At 37.4% G+C, this 21,751-nt stretch overlaps 1 protein-coding gene and 1 long non-coding RNA gene across 53 annotated transcripts in view; one reads left to right on the forward strand and one right to left on the reverse strand.

The window, feature by feature from the left end:
* The window catches only part of CLASP2 (cytoplasmic linker associated protein 2), a 180,418-nt gene that overhangs the window by 115,464 nt on the left and 43,203 nt on the right, over positions 1-21,751 (reverse strand). For 34 of the 50 annotated variants that reach the window (XM_078432528.2, XM_060638093.3, XM_060638088.3 and 31 more), the window contains one exon: positions 7,767-7,913. In XM_078432528.2, coding sequence (XP_078288654.1) covers positions 7,767-7,913 — 147 coding nt within the window. Of the gene's footprint in view, positions 1-7,766; positions 7,914-8,295; positions 8,499-21,751 lie in introns of those variants that run through there. The other 16 variants (XM_060638136.3, XM_060638129.3, XM_060638131.3 and 13 more) reach the window with 2 other exon arrangements.
* The window catches only part of LOC132682864 (uncharacterized), a 79,560-nt gene continuing 59,384 nt past the window's right edge, over positions 1,576-21,751 (forward strand). For 2 of the 3 annotated variants that reach the window (XR_013549962.1, XR_013549961.1), the window contains exons 1-2: positions 1,576-1,663; positions 8,500-8,563. This is a non-coding gene — a long non-coding RNA (uncharacterized LOC132682864). Of the gene's footprint in view, positions 1,664-8,499; positions 8,564-13,643; positions 13,702-21,751 lie in introns of all 3 variants that reach the window. The other variant, XR_013549963.1, reaches the window with a different exon arrangement.

The following is a 21,751-nucleotide window of genomic DNA, read 5'->3' on the forward strand; positions in this document are numbered from 1 at the left end:
GAAAAAAGAAACTATAGAAACTAACTGAAATATATGCAATAGCACTCATTCAATGAAGTAAAGAATGTTTTCTTTAAATGCACAGACATTAATTGGCCATGCATAAGAACATAAATTAAAATAGATAAATTGTCATTGTATACAAAAATAAATTCAAGATATACTGATAAAATTAAGTGTGTAAAATAATAATTTTTTTTTTTAAGTTTATCTATTTATTTTTGAGAGAAAGCACATGCAAGCCAGGGAGGGGCAGAGATGGAGACATGGAATGTAACACAGTCTCCAGGCTCTGAGCTGTCTGAGCCCAATGGGGCTCAAACCCACAAACCATGAGATCATGACCTGAGCCAAAGTCGGAGGCTCAACCGACTGAGCCACCCAGGCGCCCCTGATTAATGTGTTAGAATAAATTGGAATAAAACATTTGCATAGCCTTGGGACTGGATAATAGTCCTTTTTATTCAGGTTAGGAAATTTGGAAGTCAAAAAGAAAATAACACATATATTACCTACTACAACAAAAAGTTTTTAAGTTTTTTTTACAAACTTTTTACAATTTTTTTTTTTTTTACATTTATTTATTTTTGAGAGACTGAGAGAGACAGAACACAAGTGGGGGAGGGGCAGAGGGCAAATGAGACACAGAATCCAAAGCAGGCTCCAGGCTCTAAGCTGTCACCACAGAGCCCGACGCAGGGCTCGAACTCACAAACCACGAGATCACGACCTGAGCCAAAGTCAGACGTTTAACCAACTAAGCCACCCAGGCGCCCCCAAAATTTTTTAAGTTTTGATGTAAAAATGCCATGGACAGAGGAGATACGGATGAAATATTTATGATTTTTAACAAAAGACTAAGAGGCCTAATATTTTAAAAATTATAACAAACGGATGAGAAGAAAAAAAGCCCAATAAAAAATGGGCAAATAACAACATGTAATTCACAGAAGAGGATACGCTAATTTCATTAATAGATGTAAATATTCTGAACCTCAGTAGAATAAAAACTCCAGGAAGGCAGCAGGGTCTTTGTTTTTGTTCACCGACTGTTTTCCGGAGATCACAAAAGTAGCAGCATGCTAAAAAGCTTTCTGTAAACATCTGCCAGCTGCTGGCCAGATGGATAGGTGAATGGAAAAATGCAAATTAAAAAGAAAAAAAAAATAAACACCATTTTTTACCTATCAAAATGACAATAATTAATAAGGCTGTTACATTCAAAGCTGGAAAAGGTAAAATAATGTCTTTATTAAAATTAAAAATACAACCTTTAATTGAACCTTCAGAGGAATCGATTCCACAGATCAGCAACAGAATGTGCAAATACAGGAAGTACACGGAGATCCGCATTCTTGGTGACACCATAAAGCTACAGACAACCTGAATGACCCTGGCAGAGAAACAGTTTATTACATCATGGTACGCCAATCATGTGGAATACTAGATGGCTATTAAAAGGATGTGATCGCTGCCATTCTTGATGCTGAAGGATGGACGTCTTGTGAAAAAAGTCAAGTTGCAAAGTGTTTACTAACTAGTGTGTTTAATGTGGGTGAACATAACATGTAATCCGGGCACCTACATAAATGAACGTGGAGTAAGAAGCAGAAGGACACATATCAAACAACAGTGGTTACGGCAAAGCAACAGGATTCGAGAGGTAAGATGCTATGAAACTAAACTTGTTGAATTACTTGAATCCTACTCATCTTACAACTAAAGCTGAGACAGATGGCACCAGTGCTTCTTACGATGAATAAAAATCCATCAGTGATACGGTTTTTGTTGTAATTTAACATGGAATGATGGCTACAGGCCAATCACTAAATTCCCAATGTCAATAACAGTATCTTGCTATATGGGATAAAAATAAGAAATATGTGGGGCGCCTGGGTGGCGCAGTCGGTTAAGCATCCGACTTCAGCCAGGTCACGATCTCGCGGTCCGTGAGTTCGAGCCCCGCGTCAGGCTCTGGGCTGATGGCTCGGAGCCTGGAGCCTGTTTCCGATTCTGTGTCTCCCTCTCTCTCTCTGCCCCTCCCCCGTTCATGCTCTCTCTCTCTCTGTCCCAAAAATAAATAAAAAAAAAAAAAAAAAAAAAACGTTGAAAAAAAAAAAAAAAAAAAAAAAAAAGAAATATGCATCATGGGGTGCCTGGCTGGCTCAGTCGGTTAAGCATCCGACTTCCGCCCGGTCATGATCTCACGGCTTGTGAGTTCGAGCCCCGCGTCGGGCTCTGTGCTGACAGCTCAGAGCCTGGAGCCCACTTCGGATTCTGTGTCTCCCCTTCTCTCTGCCCCTCCTCTGCTCATGCTCTGTCTCTGTCTCAAAAATAAATAAAAAAAATTAAAAAACGTTAAAAAAAAAAAAAAAAAGAAATATGCATCACACACAGTGCTGGATAGGAGATGACCAGAGATGATCCAAGAAAAAGCCTCTGGCCAAGCAGAGGCTAGTAACTGTCTTATCTTGGATACATCATTTTACTCTCAGGAGGCTCAGTCTCTTCACCTGAATTGTGCCAGATAATCTTTGAGATTAAGGGCTAAAACACGCTGCTTCAGTACCTTCCCTTGGCATTAAGCAAAGAGAAGAAAACAAACACAACAAAACAAAACACACAAACAGAAAAGTTATTTGATTTCATATAAAGTTCAATAGCAAGATATTGAGGTTTACCCGTTAAAAATTTGAATTCCAAGATTAAACATCCAATTCTGTGAGATTTATTAAATATATACCGATTCTCATGATCTTTATTTGTTTAAAAGAAAAAAAAACTTAACTGTTTGCATGAGGGGAAAAAATGGGAATGATCAGCATGGAAAATCGACATTTGGATCTTCTTAATAAAACTTCAGGTCAGACATAAATGAAGTTAAGCAAATATAAAATATCAAAATGATAAGTACTTCTGAATCTGAAATGGTGGTAATTATCTAATTATATGAATTAAAAGTTAAAACCATTTCAAAGGAATCTTTGATATTAGATGAAAAGAGTAGAGAGAAAATACTGTCCACTTGAATGAACGAGCGAGTGAGAAAGAACATCAGAACTTTGAGAACTAACTAAAGATTTAGCCAATGATGTGTGTCAATGATTACATACAAGCCTCAAAAACAAATGACTAACCTCAAAATCTGGTACTAATCATTAACAATAACAATTATATTATCATCTAAGTCAACCTCTATATTAAAAAGAATAACAGCCAAAATAATTGGTACGGGGTGATTTCAACAAGAAAATACTAAAAAGCATTTCTATTGACAAAGAATAAATTTCAGGTTTGCTTATTTCCAAATATTCTATTTTTCTGAGAATCATATTAGTTGAGCTTTAAAATGACTGAGTTATGGATGCTGAAAGGTAGTGACCATCCCTGTAGATTATAATCTTAGATCTAAAGGATCTAGAAGAATTCTTATTTACCCAGTGACATTAGTGTGGGTGGCTGTACAGCAAAGTGCTTTCTGTGCTTTGCCTACTTATTAGATGCATGACACTATGCAACTTAACTTCTCCAAACCTAAGTTTACTCATCAGTAAAATTGGGATAATAAAGCACAGAATTCTACGGGGTTTGAGGTTTAAACAAGAGAATATATGTGAGAACACGAAAACTTTTTTTTTTTTTTAATTATTACCTAAAGTACTCTAGAGATACAAATATTTTAAAAAACCAGGTTCCATCAGTATATTCTAAACCATGAACCCAAAAGAAAACATATTTACCTTAACCCCTATTTAAAAAAATTTTTTTCAATGTTTATTATTATTTATTTAATTTTTGTGTTTGTTTATTTTTGAGAGAAAGAGAGGCAGAGCATTCGTGGGAGAGGGGCAGGGAGAGAAGGAGACCCAGAATCCGAAGCCGGCTCCAGGCTCTGAGCTGTCAGCACAGAGCCCAATGTGGGACTCGAACTCAAGAACCGTGAGATCATGACCTCAGCCGAAGTCGGACCCCTAACCGACTGAGCCACCCAGGCGCCCCCAATGTTTATTTTATTTTTGAGAGAAAGAGACAGAACATGAGCAGGGGAGGGGCAGAGAGAGAGAGAGGGAGACACAGAATTCGAAGCAGGCTCCACGCTCTGAGCTGTCAGCACAGAGCCCAATGTGGGACTCGAACTCAAGAACTGTGAGATCACGACCTAAGCCGAAGTTGGACCGACCCTTAACGGGCTGAGCCACCCAAGCACCCCTACCTTAATCCCTATTATGAAGTTATAAATGTTATTCAGAAAAGGACTATTTAGAGGAAATCATTAAAAAAAAATAATACATAAAGGAATTCATTTTATCCTTTTATCTAATTAGCTAAGCACAAAGGTAACGCTGACACTCACATAATATGGGTTTCTATAGCAATAATATACTGGTATGGAGCAACCCATGACCCTTTGTTTGATTCTCCTTGACTTAAAGGCCACACGATTACAATGTGAGTAAAACAGGTTGGCACCCTGAGCCAAAGGACAGAGAAAAACTAACACACACTAAAGATTAAACACAGGTCCTATTGGCTTTAATTAACTGGATAGGATACTTTGCTAAAAATAGTACACATCTCTTTAATCTTGACATATATCTCTGAGAAGTAACTTAAACTCCAAAACTTCAAAAGTAGATTCAGTAAGGATTCCAAAGAAATTCACTTATCTTGGCAATCTTACTTGAAAGAATATTTGTTAAACGCAGTGGACTGTGATGGGTTTATTCAACTAATACATATACCCCTCCACCACCATATTCCTTTAATAGGAACTAAACATACCTATCAGTATATTATATGCCTAGAAGTAGCAAACGAAATGCTTAGACTGAATCCTCATCATTCCATATAAACTTATGAGAAAGAAAGTGTATAGTCTAGAAAGCAGAATACTTACAGAGAGAGACAGGGACAACCCAACCTTCAAGTATTTCAAAGTATCATGTTAACAAATAATTAATCTTCCCTGCTTAAGTTACAAGGAGGCAGAATTTAATGCAATGTAAAATAGAATTCATTTATTCAGAACTGAATTTGGCTTATAACCTTTCTGGAGGACACTGTGCCACACTGAAAGGAGAAATCCCTCTATCTTCTGAGTCAGTAAACTTGAGAAATTTATTCCAAGGAAATGATTGCAAGAGATGTGTTGAAAGATACCCATAAAAGCATAATGGAATTATTTATAACGGCAGGAAATATTGAAAGCAACCTAGATATTATTTAGCTATGAATAGTTTTCAGTTAATAAATTAGGACAATGAGAAAATGCTCCACGTAGAATACTAGTAAGAAAAAAAAGGTATACAAAAGGACATCACGAATGGTGCCAATTCTGTCCTCCTCCTATGAAAATGTGTGTGTGTGTAAGTTTATATATATGTAAATTATTGGAAAGTAATTAGAAGAAAAGTTCATCATAATATATCAATTGATTATCCTCACATATAGTGGTATTGTAGGTGGTTTTATTCCAAATTGTAATCAATGTGCATACATTATTTTAATCAGATATTGAATAGTCACCTATCAGGAATACTGTGAAAGGGACTGCTACCCTTGAACACTAAACTGAACCATATGACCAATGTCCTCTCTAATGCAAAGGTTCTTAAACTCTTACGAAAACTTTCTATAACTAATCTAAAAATCAATAAGCCTCTGCCAAGAACAGAAAATCTAAAGTTAAATTTTCAAAGGACTGAGAGCCAAGAAGGGCATTAGTTTCGGAAGCAGTATCAGTATCTTCTGGCTAGTAGCTCTTTTCTTAGGTAGAGAAACAGGCAGTGAACCTAAATGAGCTGGGGCAAACAAAAGCAACAGACAAAAATTTGCAGGATGAATCTGCAATTGCCAAAAGGAGGAGGATGAGAAAGAGGACAAGGAGGGGAAGGAAGGAGGAATGAAGATCTCGTCCTCATTTTTATCAAAAGAGCCACTGCTTAGATGGATGATATAATCTGTATGAGTGATTAATGCCTATGATCACAAAAGCTATCTAGCATTTTCGTATCTGGTAGGACTACAAACCAGAGAAGGTGATGTGGCATAAAGGAAATCTGTTTCCTTAAAAAACAACAACAACAAGACACTCTGATCTTATCAGTTTAATTAACATCAAAATTAAGTAAGCTTTTGTAGGTAAACTACAATCTCAATTTTCCTCTAAGGAAAATAAAACATGAAAAGCAGAGTTAATCATAAACCAATGAATGGCTTAGATTCACAAAAATGTTAAATATTATCACCATGCATTTCACGTATTAATCCATTTTAAGTTAAATAAGACCTGAAATCACGATTGTATCATATATCAGAAATCTGTAATTCAAAAATCAAGACAAAAAAAATCCCCTTTGCAAGTAATTCAAGGTAGCCATATGTTACAAAAGAAATCACAGAATTGTCGTATACTTTTTACCAGAGATAAGAATGCATAATAGACAATGTCATGTAATAGGATATGATAACTAACATTTGGGTGATAATATATTCCTATAACAAAGAGAAAATAATTAAAACACTAAAGTGTAAATTACCCAAAATACCAAGAGAAATCATTAAGACATTTCTATTTCAAAATATTTACCTATTTATTTATATGCATAAGAGTATATGTAAAGAGATTATATGTTTATATATAGATATATAAGTGTGTGTATATATCATCTTTCTTGCTAGTTATATGGCACACTAAAGACAGCTAAAATGAAATATTAATGGTATTTTTTCTGCATTGAGAATATCACATGACTTGAAATTAATGTTTAGTTGTATAGAAAGGTCAAGAGAACACAACTTACAGGACCTGGTCAAAATATACAGCTTATTTTTCCTTTCTCTATACTTTTAATAAAAAAGCTATAGGTAAAAAGGGGAAAAACAAAATTCTGAAGATCAGGATTTTCCTACCAGTTATCAAAAACAAGGCACAATCTGTTCTCTCAAATTATAACACACACACACACACACACACACACACACACACACGAAAGAAAAGGAGAAAGTAGCTAATGTCCTTTTAGCATTAAATATTTACTTATTCTAATAGGATTCATTCTACCAAAAAGACCTGGCAGAAAGTAGCACCTGAAAAGTACTAGTGGCTTTCTTATTAGAATATGAAAAAAATACCCATAAAAAAATTTAAAAGATAAACAGTATGACAGAAGCAGTTCTAATATGATCAAAGAATGTACTATGTGTTTGTAACTTCATAAAAGCTGTTTTTTCCTATTTATTATTATCAAATCCAGAAACCATTTTTGAGGCAATTTCACTTGACCACCACCCATTTCCTATTGTGACAAATGATTCAACATCCAGTATCTTCAACCATTTTTTCAACCCTGAAGTATTCAAGACTCACTACTAGATGAACGTATAGAAACGTTACATAAATCAGTATTTCTTTAACAACGATAGCACCTGAAAATTAAGAGCCAAAATCTGAAAAACCTGCTCTCTCCTTAAAAACAAAACCAAAAAACCCCAAATCGAAAGATTCCCTTAAATGTCTCCCTTGAAAAATGGCATCTGAAAAATGAATACACTCAAGATACACTAATTCACAGGAAACAGCAATAGATCCCATTTTAAAAACGTTTTGGAAAAGGCAGCACGTTCTCTGTGTGTTGCAAGAGACGCCCCAGACCTGCAACCATGCTGCAGTCATGAATAAACATATTCCTCCGAAGTTCTAAGTATGTGTGTCCACATCAAGGGCGTGCGGCATGCACATCAGACTGGAAATGGATTTACATTACCTCCAACCTTAGGGCCACCTGCTGAAGCAGGCTTCCTCGCGCTGTTGACAGGATTTCCGGATGTTTTAGGTGCAGGAACCTTGAAGGCTGAGGCAGCTGATGATGGCCTATTTCCATCCACCGATTCCTCATCATCAAAGCTTTTATCTGCACAAAGCATGAGAAAAATGTATTTTAAGAGAACTACGCCCTGCTCCATTTCCCACAAGACTCAAAAATCAAATAAAGCTGTAAATAAAATCATTACTTTGTAAGATAGAATACAAAATAAAGCTCCTTTGAATAAGCATTTATATACTGGCCAACACTATCTGAAATAGCCCAGTATTATTTACAACTCGACTGCAATATTGTCACATTTCCTACCTATACATGAAGGCAAATCATAAAACCAGATATATTAACCCTGATCGTGAAAAGCATTTTTCATTTTTCTGCTACTCATGTAAGCATTTTCTGCCAGCTCCTCCCATAGTATATCTTCCAGCACACCCTGCCTTATTCCTTACACCCGGATTTTGCAACTTACAATCACAGATCCGTTTGCAAATCAGTCGCCTCATTCCTCTGAAAGCGCTGAATTTCCCTCACCCTAGGATGCTCCCAATGGTTCACATGGCCAAATACAGTAGATCTGGTACTAAGCAAAGATTCTATCAAAAATAGACAGAAACAACCACAGAACCACCACTGAGGTTTGTGCCGGCATTTTTCTTTCTCTTCCCTGCCCTAGGTGCTGTAACAGCCAATCAGCTACAAGGTGACATCATCTTATGGCAGCTACTGCCAGATGAAAGGTAAAAATTCTCCATGTATTTAAAAAATTATCTATGCAGCTGCAATCCTCATTCTTTACCTAAATTTCAAAGGCTTTCAACACAAAGGTTTCTAAACCTAAATTTCTTTTCTCCTATTTAATTCATAAGAAAATTTATACAAATATAACATAAGGTTTTATGCAATATTCATTCTGCTGGGGTGCTTATTATTGCATCAGTAAAACATGGAATATCACAGTGCTCATTTCTGTGCATAATTAACTCTCTGATCTCACAATTTTGCTATTTATTTAGGCCACAGAAACCAAACTGAACAATCTGTTTTCATAAATGATTCTAAAATATTCTACCCAAAGCTCCTTTTAGAATATTCATTAATGACCACAATAGTATCATCTCCTTGTATAATATGAACCGCGCCTCCCCCCCCCCCCCCCCCAAAATCACAGGCTGTATGCATTTTACTTGTCTGCGAAGACGGTCTTCTCTAGGACCCTGCACAAACCAACCACGACAAACAAGATGGGCGAGGCAGAACAGCAGATTTACCACAGGCTTCGGATCAATAATGTGTCAGAATCTTTTCCTTTCAACTTGTTCCCCTCACCTATGCAAATACCCAAATCAACTAGAATGAAATCATTACTACAGAGGGATACTTCAACTATTAAATATATTTTAAAGAAAATACACCAGACAAGTGGTAAGACTGTTGAATTTACCTGGAAAAAAGAAAATCAAATAGACAAACCAATATGAAGCCACATTTCATTCCATCAAGTTTTTTTTTTTTAATAGCATAATTTGTAAGAAAAAACTAAACTGAAAATACTATCTTCAAGTTAAAAGATAGATATATTTTTTTCTTTTTTAGCATAACACTATTAGAGAGCCAGTCTGGATAAGTTAAAACCTGTGCTCTATATTGACTGCTCTGTAAAAAACACTAATATGATCCCCAAAAAACTTTATTTTACCACCACCATGTAAAAGAAAACGTAGCCAAGAGAGACAGAGGAGACACACAGATGTATAGAAAGATAGGTACTAAGACACTGAGTAGCCAGAAGTTCCCACGGAAACAGTGTTCTGTTCCTACACACACAAGAATCGAAGAGACTAAATGTCTCTTACCGCTTAAAAAAATTTTAACTCTTAATTTTCTCAAACTATTGGGAAACTAAATTTTAACTTAAAAAAAAATTTTTTTTAATGTCTTATTTATTCTTGAGAGAGAGAAAGAGAGACAGAGCATGAGCGAGGGAGGGGCAGAGAGAGAGAGACGGACACAGAATCCGAAGCAGGTTCCAGGTTCTGAGCTGTCAGCACAGAGCCCGACGTGGGGCTCGAACTCACGAGCCATGAGATCGTGACCTGAGCCGAAGTCAGACGCTCAACCGACCGAGCCACCCAGGCGTCGCTAAATTTTAACTTTTTTTAATCAAAAACAAGGTAGACAAAAGTATATAAATTGTAAGTCTGCAGTTCGATGAATCTTCACAAAACAGACGTGCAGTGTAACCAGCCTCCAGACCAGGAGATCATTGTCAGTATCCTTTACACACCCTCACCCACCTCCCCGAAGTCATGACCACCTACCAACGCTAGTCTTGACTCAGCCGCATTGTCAGCTCTACCCATTCTTGAGCCTTCTCTAAAAGGAATCATACGAGAAGCTAGCTTCTTTTCACTCAATATACTATTTGGGAGATTCATTTTCATTGCTTATAGTTTTCTAGGGTATAAACACACCACAATTTAGTAATATCCATTCTACTGCTGATGGACTTTCGAGTTGTTATCAGCTTGAGATGATTATGAAATAGCGCTCTTAAGAGGTAAGCAAATAAAGTTAAAGAGGCTTTGGGCTTTTAAGCATTGTTGTGGGAGCAGTATACACATTTATTTTTTACTGAATAAGTCAAAGATGCACATTATAACCTCTAGGACAGTGGTACAGACCGGCAGCTGAGCATCACCTGGCAATTTCTTAAAAATGCAAATTCTCTGGCCCCAACTGAAATCTAATGAATCAGAAACTCTGGAGATGGGGGCCCTCCCAGTGACTATGATGCATGGTCAAGTTTAAGAACCAGGAGTTGGCAAACTTTTTCTATAAAGGGTTACATGGTAAATATTTTAGGCTTTGTAAGCCATACATGAATCTCTCTGTGCGGCTACACAATACTTACGCTATTGTGGTGCCAAAGCAGTGATACATGATATGTAAACACATAGGTGTGGCTGCGTTTCAGTAAAATTTTATGTACAACAGGAGGATGGCTGGATGTGGCCTGCAAGTGAATTTGCCGATCCCTGCTAGGGTAACCACTAGAATAAGAGTAAATGTATACATAGATAAACTAATACAAGAAAAATTCAAGAATCTAAATAATTGAAAAGAAGCAGGAAAGGAGATTAAAAGAAGATTAAAACAAGTGGATGAAATAGAAAAAAAAGATAAAGTGGCAAAAACGAAACCAAATATATCAGGAACTACCTTAAAAATAAATGAACAATACTGCATTTTTAAAAATAGGTTGCCTGTACAAGATATACTTTACAAAGCCACATAAAAGTTAAAGGTAAAATGACAGACTATGGCAAATACCAATCAACAGAAAGTTGATACAGCTGCTCTAATTTCAAACAAGGCAGTTTGAAGAAGCATTACTAGAGGTAGAGACTTTTAGTAAGGATAAAGGGATCAATCCAAAAGGAAAAAAAAAAATCAGGACTCTAAATTTTCATGGACCCAGTAACATAGCTTCAAATACATAAAGCAAAAAAGGACGTATCTACAGAGGGGAATTTTTTTTTTTTTTACCACTTCCAAAAACGTTATACCTTTTCTTGACTGTAAGCTAAAAGAATTCATGAAATGAATCCATCATCACAAGTCCCCAAAGTAAAAATGTCTTGTAATTTATATGGAAATTATAAATATTCTACGCTTAAAAATATCTTCTTAACTGTAAACATTCAGACCAAACCAGTTCTGGTTCTTCCTAGCACTTATCACCTCCAAAAACAATAGACGCTTTTAAGAGTGAACTAGAAGTTGGACTGGAAGTGGGCAGAAATGTCGTCCTGTTTATGCCATAACTCCATCACTCCTACTCCACACCTCTGCCCTTTCAGAGCTTATTCTCAACATAATGTCCCGAACTGAACAAAATCATACCACATCACTGCTCGAAACCCTCTTGGGTCTCCATAAGAAGGTCTATCAGTACCAGTGCTCCAAAACCTGGGAGATCTTAGATACTACGTGCTTCTCTCCAATGTGATCCTACTCACTGCCCTCCAGCTTCTTCTCCAAACCAGCCCCACCGGTCTCCTTGCCAAGACTCATAGGAAGGCCTCTGCACTGGTTCCCTCTGCCTCGAATGCTCTTCCCTGCAGAGCCACCCTGTCTACTCACCTCCTTCAGATCTCTATTCTTCTATCGCTTTCTCAATGAGCTCTTCTCGGATCCTAAAATTATAAACTTGCCAACATCCCGACACTACCAATCTATCCCTACCTTCCTATTTTCTCTCCTTAGCACTTACCATCTATATATTTTATTATCTGACTCCCCCACTGAAATGTGTTATTATTAGAATAAGAAGTTGCCCATTTTGTCCACTGCTATAACTCCAAATGTGGAACAATGCTTAGAATGACCCTTCTCATAGTAGGAAGACCTTCAGTCTCCAGGTTATTGAAACACAATTCCGAAGGCAAACAACTATAAACACTGAATAGATATTTGAGAAAAAAATCTTGTTAACAACTAAGTATCTGACAAAATCATAAGAAATAAAGGACAAAACCAGTACATATGAATTTCTATTTTGAAGCCTTGGGGGCAAAGGAAATAGAATTTGAAAATCCACATAAAAAAGATACAGATTCTAATAGGAGACTCTTCCCATCAAAAGCTGGTTTACCAAATGACTATACCCTCAAGGTTAAAGTGAATGATAAGTAAGCCCTTATCTTCTTACAGTCTTTTATTCTGTTCCAATGACTCTCAAAGGAGAGCAATAGAGAAGCAAATCAAATGGAGTACTTCATTAAGGTGAATCGCTTAGACCGTCAAGACTCTCCAGCCCTCAAACTTAGTTGGCTCACATTGGGAGTGCTCCTACTCCCAAGCAACAGCCAAGGCAAATGCAAAATTTTCCTGGAATAAAGTCTCTGGCCTCGCATTATGTGCACAAATCATTTTCGAAAGGTCACTTGGCATGGCAGGACACAAGACACCGTGAGCAAGAATAAGCAGAAATAGACAATAGGAACAGATCCACTAAAAATCCTAAAATTATCAAGCACAGACCATAAAATGCCTATACTTGAAAGCTTTATTAGAAAAGCTTGAAAATAATTTCAGGGATCTTTTAGGAAGTTCAAAAAGTGACAGATTTTTAAAAGCAACCAAACAGAACTTCTAGAAATAAAAATACAATAACTGAAATTTAAACTCAGTGGGCAGGCATGACAGATTAGACACAGCTCAACTGAACTAGAAGATAAATCAAAAAGAAAAAATCACCTGGGCTACATATAGTAGGTGCTTTGATATTTACTGAATAAATAAAAAAGGATCAACTACAGAAAGCATGATTACTTTGACACCTTTGCTCTCACTCCAAAAAGACACTGGTATAGTTTAGTGCCGAACATTATCAAGAGGAAGAATTTAAAAGTACTAGAAGATAAAAACTAATAAAGTAGCAGGTTGCAATGGGTATGTGTAGGATTGAAATGGAAAATGAGAGAAAAAGAGTAGTGGTAAGAGTAGAAGAAAAAGGGATAATAGATGGGGGAGGAAGAAGAGATGGTAATAGAATGAAGAAGGGGAGGGAAGTGAGGAGGAGGAAGGGTGGGGGAGAGGACAGGTAGGCAGAAATAAAAAGCAGCCCAAGCAGAATAAGGCTCTACCTTTTGTTGCCTTCATCTAACACCAGGGTACTGTTCTCAGCAAGCACGGAGAGATTACAGGCCCACAATCCCTTAACTGCAATGCCTGAAAGCCAGGAAGTTCTAAAAGTCCAGCTTTAGCGTGTTGTTTTTTTAATTCCAGTGTAGTTAACATACAGCGTTGTATCAGTTTCAGGAGTACAGCATCGTGATCCAACACTCCTATACATTACTCAGTGCTTACCGCGGTAAGTGTACTTTTAACACCCTGTACCTATTTCATCCTCCTCTTCCCCTCTGGTAACCGTCAGTTTGTTCTCCACACTTAAGAGTCTATTTCTCGGTCTGTCTCTGTTTTTTCTTTGTTCCTGTTTCTTAAATTCCTCACAGCACTGAAATCACATGGCATTGGTCTTTCTCTGACTCATGTCACTTAGCACTATACTCTCCAGATCCATCCATGCTGTTGCAAATGGCAAGAGTTCATTCTTCCTTATGGCTGAGTAATACTCGTTATGTATGCGTGTTTATACACACACACATACCCACATCTTCTTTATCCATTTATCTGTCATTGGACACTTGGCTGCTTCCATAATCTGGCTATTATAAATAACGCTGCTATAAACATAAAGGCGCGTGTATCTTTTTGAATTAGTGTTTTCATCTTCTTTGGGTAAATACCCAGTAGTGGAATTACTGGATCTATTTTTCATTTTTTCGAGAAACCAAAAATACTGTTTTCCACAGTGGCTGCACCAGCTTGCATTCCAATCAACAGTGCAAGATGGCTTCTTTTTCTCCACTTCCTTGCCAATACCTGTTGTTTCTTGTGTTTTTGATTTTAACCATTTTGACAGGTATGAGGAGATATTTCATTGTGGTTTTGATTTCCATTTTCCTGATGAGGAGGTTGAGCATCTGAGCATCTTTTCATGTATCTGTTGGCCATTTGGGTATTTTCTTTGGAGAAATGTCTGCTCACGTCTTCTGCCCACTTTTAATTAAATTATTTGTGTTTTTTTGGTGATGAGTTGTATTAGTTCTTTACATACTTCAGATACTAATCCTTTATCGGATATGTCTTTTGCAAAGATATTCTCCCATTCTGTAGGTTGTCTTTTAGCTTTAGCTGTTTCCTTAGCTCTGCAGAAACCTCATTTTGGTGTAGTCCCAACAGTTTATTTTTGCTTTTGTTTTCCTTGCCTTAGGAAACATACTGAGAAAAAAGCTGCTATGGCCAATGTCAGAGAAATTACTGCCCGTGCTTTTCTAGGATTTTTATGGTTTCAGGTCTCACACTTAGGTCCTTATTCCATTTGAGTTTATTTTTGTGCATGGTATATGAAAGCGGTCCAGTTTCATTCTTTTGCATGTAGCTGTCTAGTTATCCCAACATCATTTGTTGAGGAGATGGTCTTTTTCCCACTGCATTTACTTGCCTCCTTCATCAAAAATTAACGGACTATATAATCATGGACTTCTGGTTTTGTTTTTTGTTTTTTTTTCGAGAGAGAGACGGAGACTGAGACAGAGAGCACGAGCGCAGGGGAGGGGCAGATGGAGAGGGAAAGAATCTTAAGCATGTTCCATGCCCAGTGCAGAGCCCAATGCAGGGCTCAATTCTCATGACTGTGAGTGAGATCATGACCTGAGCCGAAATCAAGAGTCAGTGGGCTCTCCATTCTGTTCCACTCATTTACGTGTCTATTTCTGTACCAGTGCCACAGTTTATATCACTACAGCTTTGTAGTAGATCTTAAAATCTGAGACTGTGATACCTCAAGTTCTGGTCTTCTTTTCCAAGACTGCTTTAGCTATTAAGGGTTTTTTGTGGTTCCATACCAATTTTAGGATGGTTTGTTCACCTTCTGTGAAAAATGCAATTGGTATTTTGATAGGGATTGCGTTAAATGTGTACATGGCTTTGGGTAGTATACATGTTTTAGTATCTGTTCTTCCAATCCACGAGCATGGACTATCTTTCCATTTGTGCCGTCTTCACTTTCTTTCATCACTGTTCTATAGTTTTCGCCGTACAGGCCTTTTGTCTTAGTTTATTCCTAGATACTTTATTATTTTTGGTGCAACTGTAAATGGGATTGTTTTCTTAATTTCTTTTCTTGCTGCTTCATTTGTAGTGTATGCAAATGCAACGGATTTCTGTACATTGATTTTGTATCCTGTGACCTTAATGAATTCACTTATCAGTTTTAGCAGTGTTATGGAGTCTTTCAGGTTTTCTCTATATAATATGATGTCATCTGCAAACAGTGAAAGTTGACTTTTTCCTTACCAGTCTGCATGCCTTTTACCTCTTTTTCTTGGACTGCCAGTACTATGTTGACTAAAAGTGGTGAGAGTGGACATCCTTGTCTTGTTCCAGAGTTTTGGGGGAAAGCTCTGTTTTTCACCACTGAATACGATGTTAGGGGTGAGTTTTTCGTATATGCCCTTTATTATATTGAGGTATGTTCCTTCTAAACCTGCTTTGTCGAGAGTTTTATGAGAAATGGATGTTGTACTTTGTCAAATGCTTTTTCTGTGCCTATTGAAATGATCATATGGTTTTTGACCTCTTTCTTGTTGATGTGATGTACACATTGACTGATTTGTGAATACTGAACTACTCTTACATCCCAGGAATAAATCCCACTTGATCATGTGAATGATTTTTAATTTACTGCTGAATCTGATTTGCTAACATTTTGTTGAGGATTTTTGCATCTATGTTAATCAGAGATGTCGGCCTGTAGTTCTCTTTTTTTGTAGGTCCTTATCTGGGTTTTAGTATCAGGGTAATGCTGGCCTCTTAGAACAGATTTGGAAGCTTTCCTTCCTCTTCTATTTTTTTGGAATAGTTGGAGAAGAATAGGTTATTAACTCTTCTTTAAATTGTTTTTTCTTTTTAAATTCATTTGGTAGCAAAATCTAAGCTGATTTGAACTCAGTTTATGGCACAACATGTGAACTGACATGAAGCTGTTTTTTTGTCTTTATTTTACTCATTGTGAATTTGCATATACTTAACTGCAAAAATATTAACATGCTTGACTACGAGGTACAGCCCAGAACACAGCTGGAGTTTTTGTGTGATATAATGGTTTATGATCGTTGCTTTTCTAAAATCTGACATACGCAGAATTCCAAAACATAGCTCGTCCCCAACGTTTCAGATAAGAAATTGTAAACTTATATTACCATTATCAGATTCCTTCCTTTTTTTTCTTTTTCCCTTCTAAGGAAAGCCATGTATTCAAATGGCTATTCAAACTTTCCACTTCACTTTTATGGGTGCATGTATTCCAACACCTGAAATTTCTGCCTCTGAATTCATTTAAAGGATAAAAAACTGCTCCATCCTTACATGACAAACAGAAGATCAAGCCAAAATTGTATACCGTATCTCCTTTAAAAAAATTCACTTTGTGTGGCTTTTCTTCAGTAAACCAACCAGTTCAGAAAAAACCCACAATGCCACCATTTTCATGCACAAATACAGTGTTTCATATTGGTTTCTTATACCAAAGTTCCTCTTTTCTCTTGAAGCTATATCCTTCCTTATTCTAATTAAAACAATGAGCAGGAAGACTCTGGATTCCTGAATAGTCTCACCCTCTTACCTGTCTAACAATGACCATGGTTATATCGAACAGCTAAATCAGTAACTGAGATTAGGAAACAATCATCACTAGAAGATGGTACTACAGCGTCCTCAAACTCAAACACGTGGGATCATTTGCATTCCCCATTGTGCTTTTTTTAAATTTATTTTTTACATTTATTTATTTTTGAGAAACAGAGTGAGACAAAGCGTGAGCGGGGATGGGGCAGAGAGAGAGAAGGAGCCACAGAATCTGAAGCAGGCTCCAGGCTGAGGTGTCAGCACAGGGCCCAACGTGGGGCTCGAACCCACAAGCTGGGAGATCATGACCTGAGCCGAAGTCGGTCGCTCAACCGACCGAGCCACCCAGGTGCCCCCCCCATTGTGCTTTTACAATAGAATACTTTCCTTGGCTTTCCTCTGACCTCACAGGTCCCGCTGGCTCAGTCTCTTCCTCCTTTATCCAATCACTAAATGTTGAGTATCTTCCTTCTCTCCAGATTACACACTTTCTAAATGCCTTCATCCATTCTCAATAGTTTAAAACACCTTCCATATGATGACAACCCTGAGCTATTTGTCTCTAGCCTATACCGTCTCTGAATACCAGACGTAGATATTCAGCTGCCCTACTAAACACCTCCCCCACGGATATCTCAAAGGCATCTCTAACTTGACATATATACCTTAACACCAACACCATCTCCAAACCTGTTGTCCTGAAGTCTACTTCTATCCCAGTAAATGAAATCACCATCTACTTAGCTGCTCAAGCTCACAATATAGGAGCCCCATTCCGAGTTCTCTGCCTTCCTTTATCAACAGTTCTTGTACATAACTCCAAGTTATATCTCAAATTCACCTATTTCTCTTTATTTCTGCTGCCCCTCCTAATCTAAGACCAGACCAGTATCACCTCTGCCTACACTGCTGCAACAACTTCTTAACTGGTTTGCCTGATTCCATTCTTAACTTTCCAAACCCCAAAGTAAACAATGGGATCATCTAAAAATGTAATTGGGACCAGTGGCTGCTGAAACTGTTAAGTGAAAGGCTGCTGGGGAACTTTTTAAGAATAGATCAGGCTGATAACACCTAAACCCACTGTTGTATATTAATATCACACACAAAAAAAGACAATCAGGCACTGGATAGCTTCTGACAAAATACACAATACCATCTATAAAAATATGTGTCCAGTGGCACCTGGGTGGCTCAGTCAGTTAAGCATCTGACTTCGGCCCAGGTTATGATCTCACCTGTGGTTCATGAGCTTGAGCCCTGCATTGGGTGAGCTCCAGCCCTGCATCAGGTAAGTCCAACCCAAATAGGGTGAACCATGCTCTCACGCTCGCTCTCTCTCTCTCTCCCTGCCCCTTTCCCTCTCTGCCCTTCATGGGATTCTCTCTCTCTCTCTGCCACTCACTCGTGTCCCCGCCGCCCCCGAGATGTGTCAACCCCCCACAAAAAAACAAACAAAAAAATTAGACCTGATTCTGATCAAACCATTAGCAGAATTTTCAATTTTTAGGAAATAAAGGGGCCATAAAAACCTTAAAAAACCGTAACATAAAACCAACACGGCAATGTAATCGTCAAAATCTGGCAGATGGGAAAACTTTACCTGATAGATGTTTTCTTGTTCAACAAAAAAGTGGCAAGAGAAGAAAAAGTGAGACAACTGCTGTAGATGAACAGAGCCTTAAGTGATATATCAACCAATTACAATGGTGAACCTTGTTTGAATCCATATTCAAACTGTAAAAAGATATTTAGGAAGCAACTGAGTAAAATCTGAACACTGAATATTTGACACTAAGGGTTAACTTTTTAGATGTGAAAACTGGTTGTCAATGAAATATTTCCTGGTAACAAACAAAACCTGTCTTTTCTAAAGTACTCTAATTGTCTTTTAAAAAGACACGTTACTGTGTGTGTGTGTGTGTGTGTGCATGCGTGCGTGTCCACACACATACCCCAGGCCAGCATGAGAGGTAAGGCCAGGGGATGATAGGAGGGATACAGATGAATAAAGATTGGTTATGTATTGATAATTTCTTGAAGCAGGATAGTAGGCGGCAATGAAGGTTTGGCACAACGTTCTCTATTTTTAGGCATGTTTGAAATACTTCCTTAAAAGAACTATGGTAATTTGAATCACTTTGCTCTCTTGTTTATTTTATTTTATTTTTTTTTTAATTTTTTTGTTAATATTTATTTATTTTTGAGACAGAGAGAGACAGAGCATGAACGGGGGAGGGGCAGAGAGAGAGGGAGACACAGAATCGGAAGCAGGCTCCAGGCTCCGGGCCATCAGCCCAGAGCCCGACGCGGGGCTCGAACCCACGGACCGCGAGATCGTGACCTGAGCTGAAGTCGGACGCTCAACCGACTGAGCCACCCAGGCGCCCCTCTTGTTTAAAAGCCTGTGATGGAACCCTAATAAAATTATAAGCACCATCATAAGACCACAGAAAATGAGGCAGGGCAAAGTATGTGAAATCAGCACCCGAAAGAGAGCAACAAATTCTTATAAAATGAAAATTAAAAGATAGAAAGTTTTTGAAGAATAAAACCACAGTAAAGCTGCAACTCATAATTCTCAGAAGCAGACTGAGACAGCAATGAGAACTCATCTGACCCACCTTGTAGAATGACAGGAGTGACAATCTCTAAGTCAGCAAATACAGGAATGATTTGCAAGGAACCACTGAAAATCTATGAAATGATTTCATCATTTAGCTCTTCCCACGCCCAACTCAGAAAGCTCAATATTTTATATATAAGTGTGCATGTTTATACACGCACGTGTGTGTGCCTATGTGCACATGTGCGCGTGTGCATGCACACACACACACACCTGTAAAAACAGAACCACCAGAAAAGGGGAAAAGGTTTAGCCATATTAACTTTTATTTGTTAAAAGTAAAATTTAATAGAAGGATTAAATGAGAAAGTCAAGGAGAACTCCTAGAATACAAAGTAAAAGAGAAAGCCATAAAACTTAATAGAGGAGACAAAATAAAGGACAGTGAATCAACACAGGAGGTTCAACATATATCTGATGGGTTAACAATTCCATAAGGAGAGACTAAAGCTAATGAAGGGGAGAAACTTACCAAAAGAAAATAATAGAAGATTTCTCATAGTTAAAGAAAATGACAAGTGTTCAGAAGTAAAAATAATCAAATAGTAAACATTTAAAATATACTCAATTTAAACGAAAACAGAAACTTTCAGTAAAATGACTAGAAATTAAAACTCCAAGTGCTTCAAAATAAAACAGCCAAATTTTAATATTCACATAATGATGCTATGTTTTCAGCAGCACAGTTCATTTTAAATTGTTAACAATTTTATTTATAAAAAATAAAGTCCATCTTATATAAAGTTGGAAAGAAACGAAATTTGATAAAGTCTCTTAGAATTTCTAGGTAGGCATTAACTCACTAGTTAAAAAGCCTACTTGAAGTCTTACACCCTTTTCTTTAAAGAAGCCCATAGAAACTTTAAGACCTTTGATAGTTCAATGAAGGGGCAAACACAATTTAAACCATCACTCGTTATTAATAAAATTAAAAACAACATATTTCATGATAATCATAATATCAAGTATATAATAAATGAGGCTCAAATTAAGGTTTATTTATATCCGTTATAAAAACCACGTTGGGTAAATTTCCAAGAGCACTTCAGTTGGTCATATTAGCTGTCGAGAACATCAACTATACATTCTACATGCACAAAAAAAAAAAAAAAAAAAGATGTAAGCCTTTTCTTGAAGATTCGGGTTCATCAGCAACATCATGCTGGAGGGTATGTTGCTACTGGGGCCCAAGCCCTTGCATCCAGACGGGTAAATGGAGTCTGTTTCAAGAAGGCTAAGATTTTCGATCTTCGTACCCAGTGCTACTGCCCATCTTGCCGAATGTCCAATCTTTTATCCCTTGTAACTTACTTCTTCTCCCTACTGACTCTTTGTTTTCCCCGTTATCACTGCTCCTAGAAAACAAGTGTGGCCCTTTTGCCAGTGAGTTAAAGGGTTGCTTTCTTTCAGTGATTTGTATTACCCAATTCTAGCACAGAATATTCAAAGGTACAGGAGAGGCCTGATCTATCCAGCACTGGTTCTTGCTATTGTTCCCTACCCACGAAATCAGTACTGATACGTCAGTTTGGAGTGGTCCAGAAGGCTTACCTCTAGTAAAGTCAAGGTTGTATCATTACTTGTATATGGTTTTTTAAAAGATTCATGTTTGGCAGAATAGACTGTGTTGAAATGTTGTTAAGTGTAGAAACAGTCCGTTTGCAACAAAACCTTATTTCTTTCCAGCCATTCTGCAGCATAACAAAAGGCCAAATTCCTCTCATGAGCTTTTGAGGCAGATTGCAGGGCCCAGTGCCACATAATAATCCTACAGGTTTTTAACTCTATGTGGTTTGACTGCCCGGAGTTACTTCACAATCATCTGACTACTTGGTTTTATATTCCTGGATTAGGATAAAGAAAACTAAACAGAAAGGCACGTAAGAGCCACCCTCAACAGCTCTTTGCTTGATAGTCATTATAGTATTTCGAAAATCTTAGTTTGCCTGTTAATAAAACTGCCAATAAAATCTTTCATATAGCCTTGAAGTTAGGCTTATGTAACATATATTTAATAGACAACCGATTGATGACCAGAATATGGAAA

The sequence above is a fragment of the Panthera onca genome, chromosome C2 (assembly GCF_046562875.1).
Source record: "Panthera onca isolate mPanOnc1 chromosome C2, mPanOnc1 haplotype 2, whole genome shotgun sequence".
Taxonomy (NCBI): Eukaryota; Metazoa; Chordata; class Mammalia; order Carnivora; family Felidae; genus Panthera; species Panthera onca.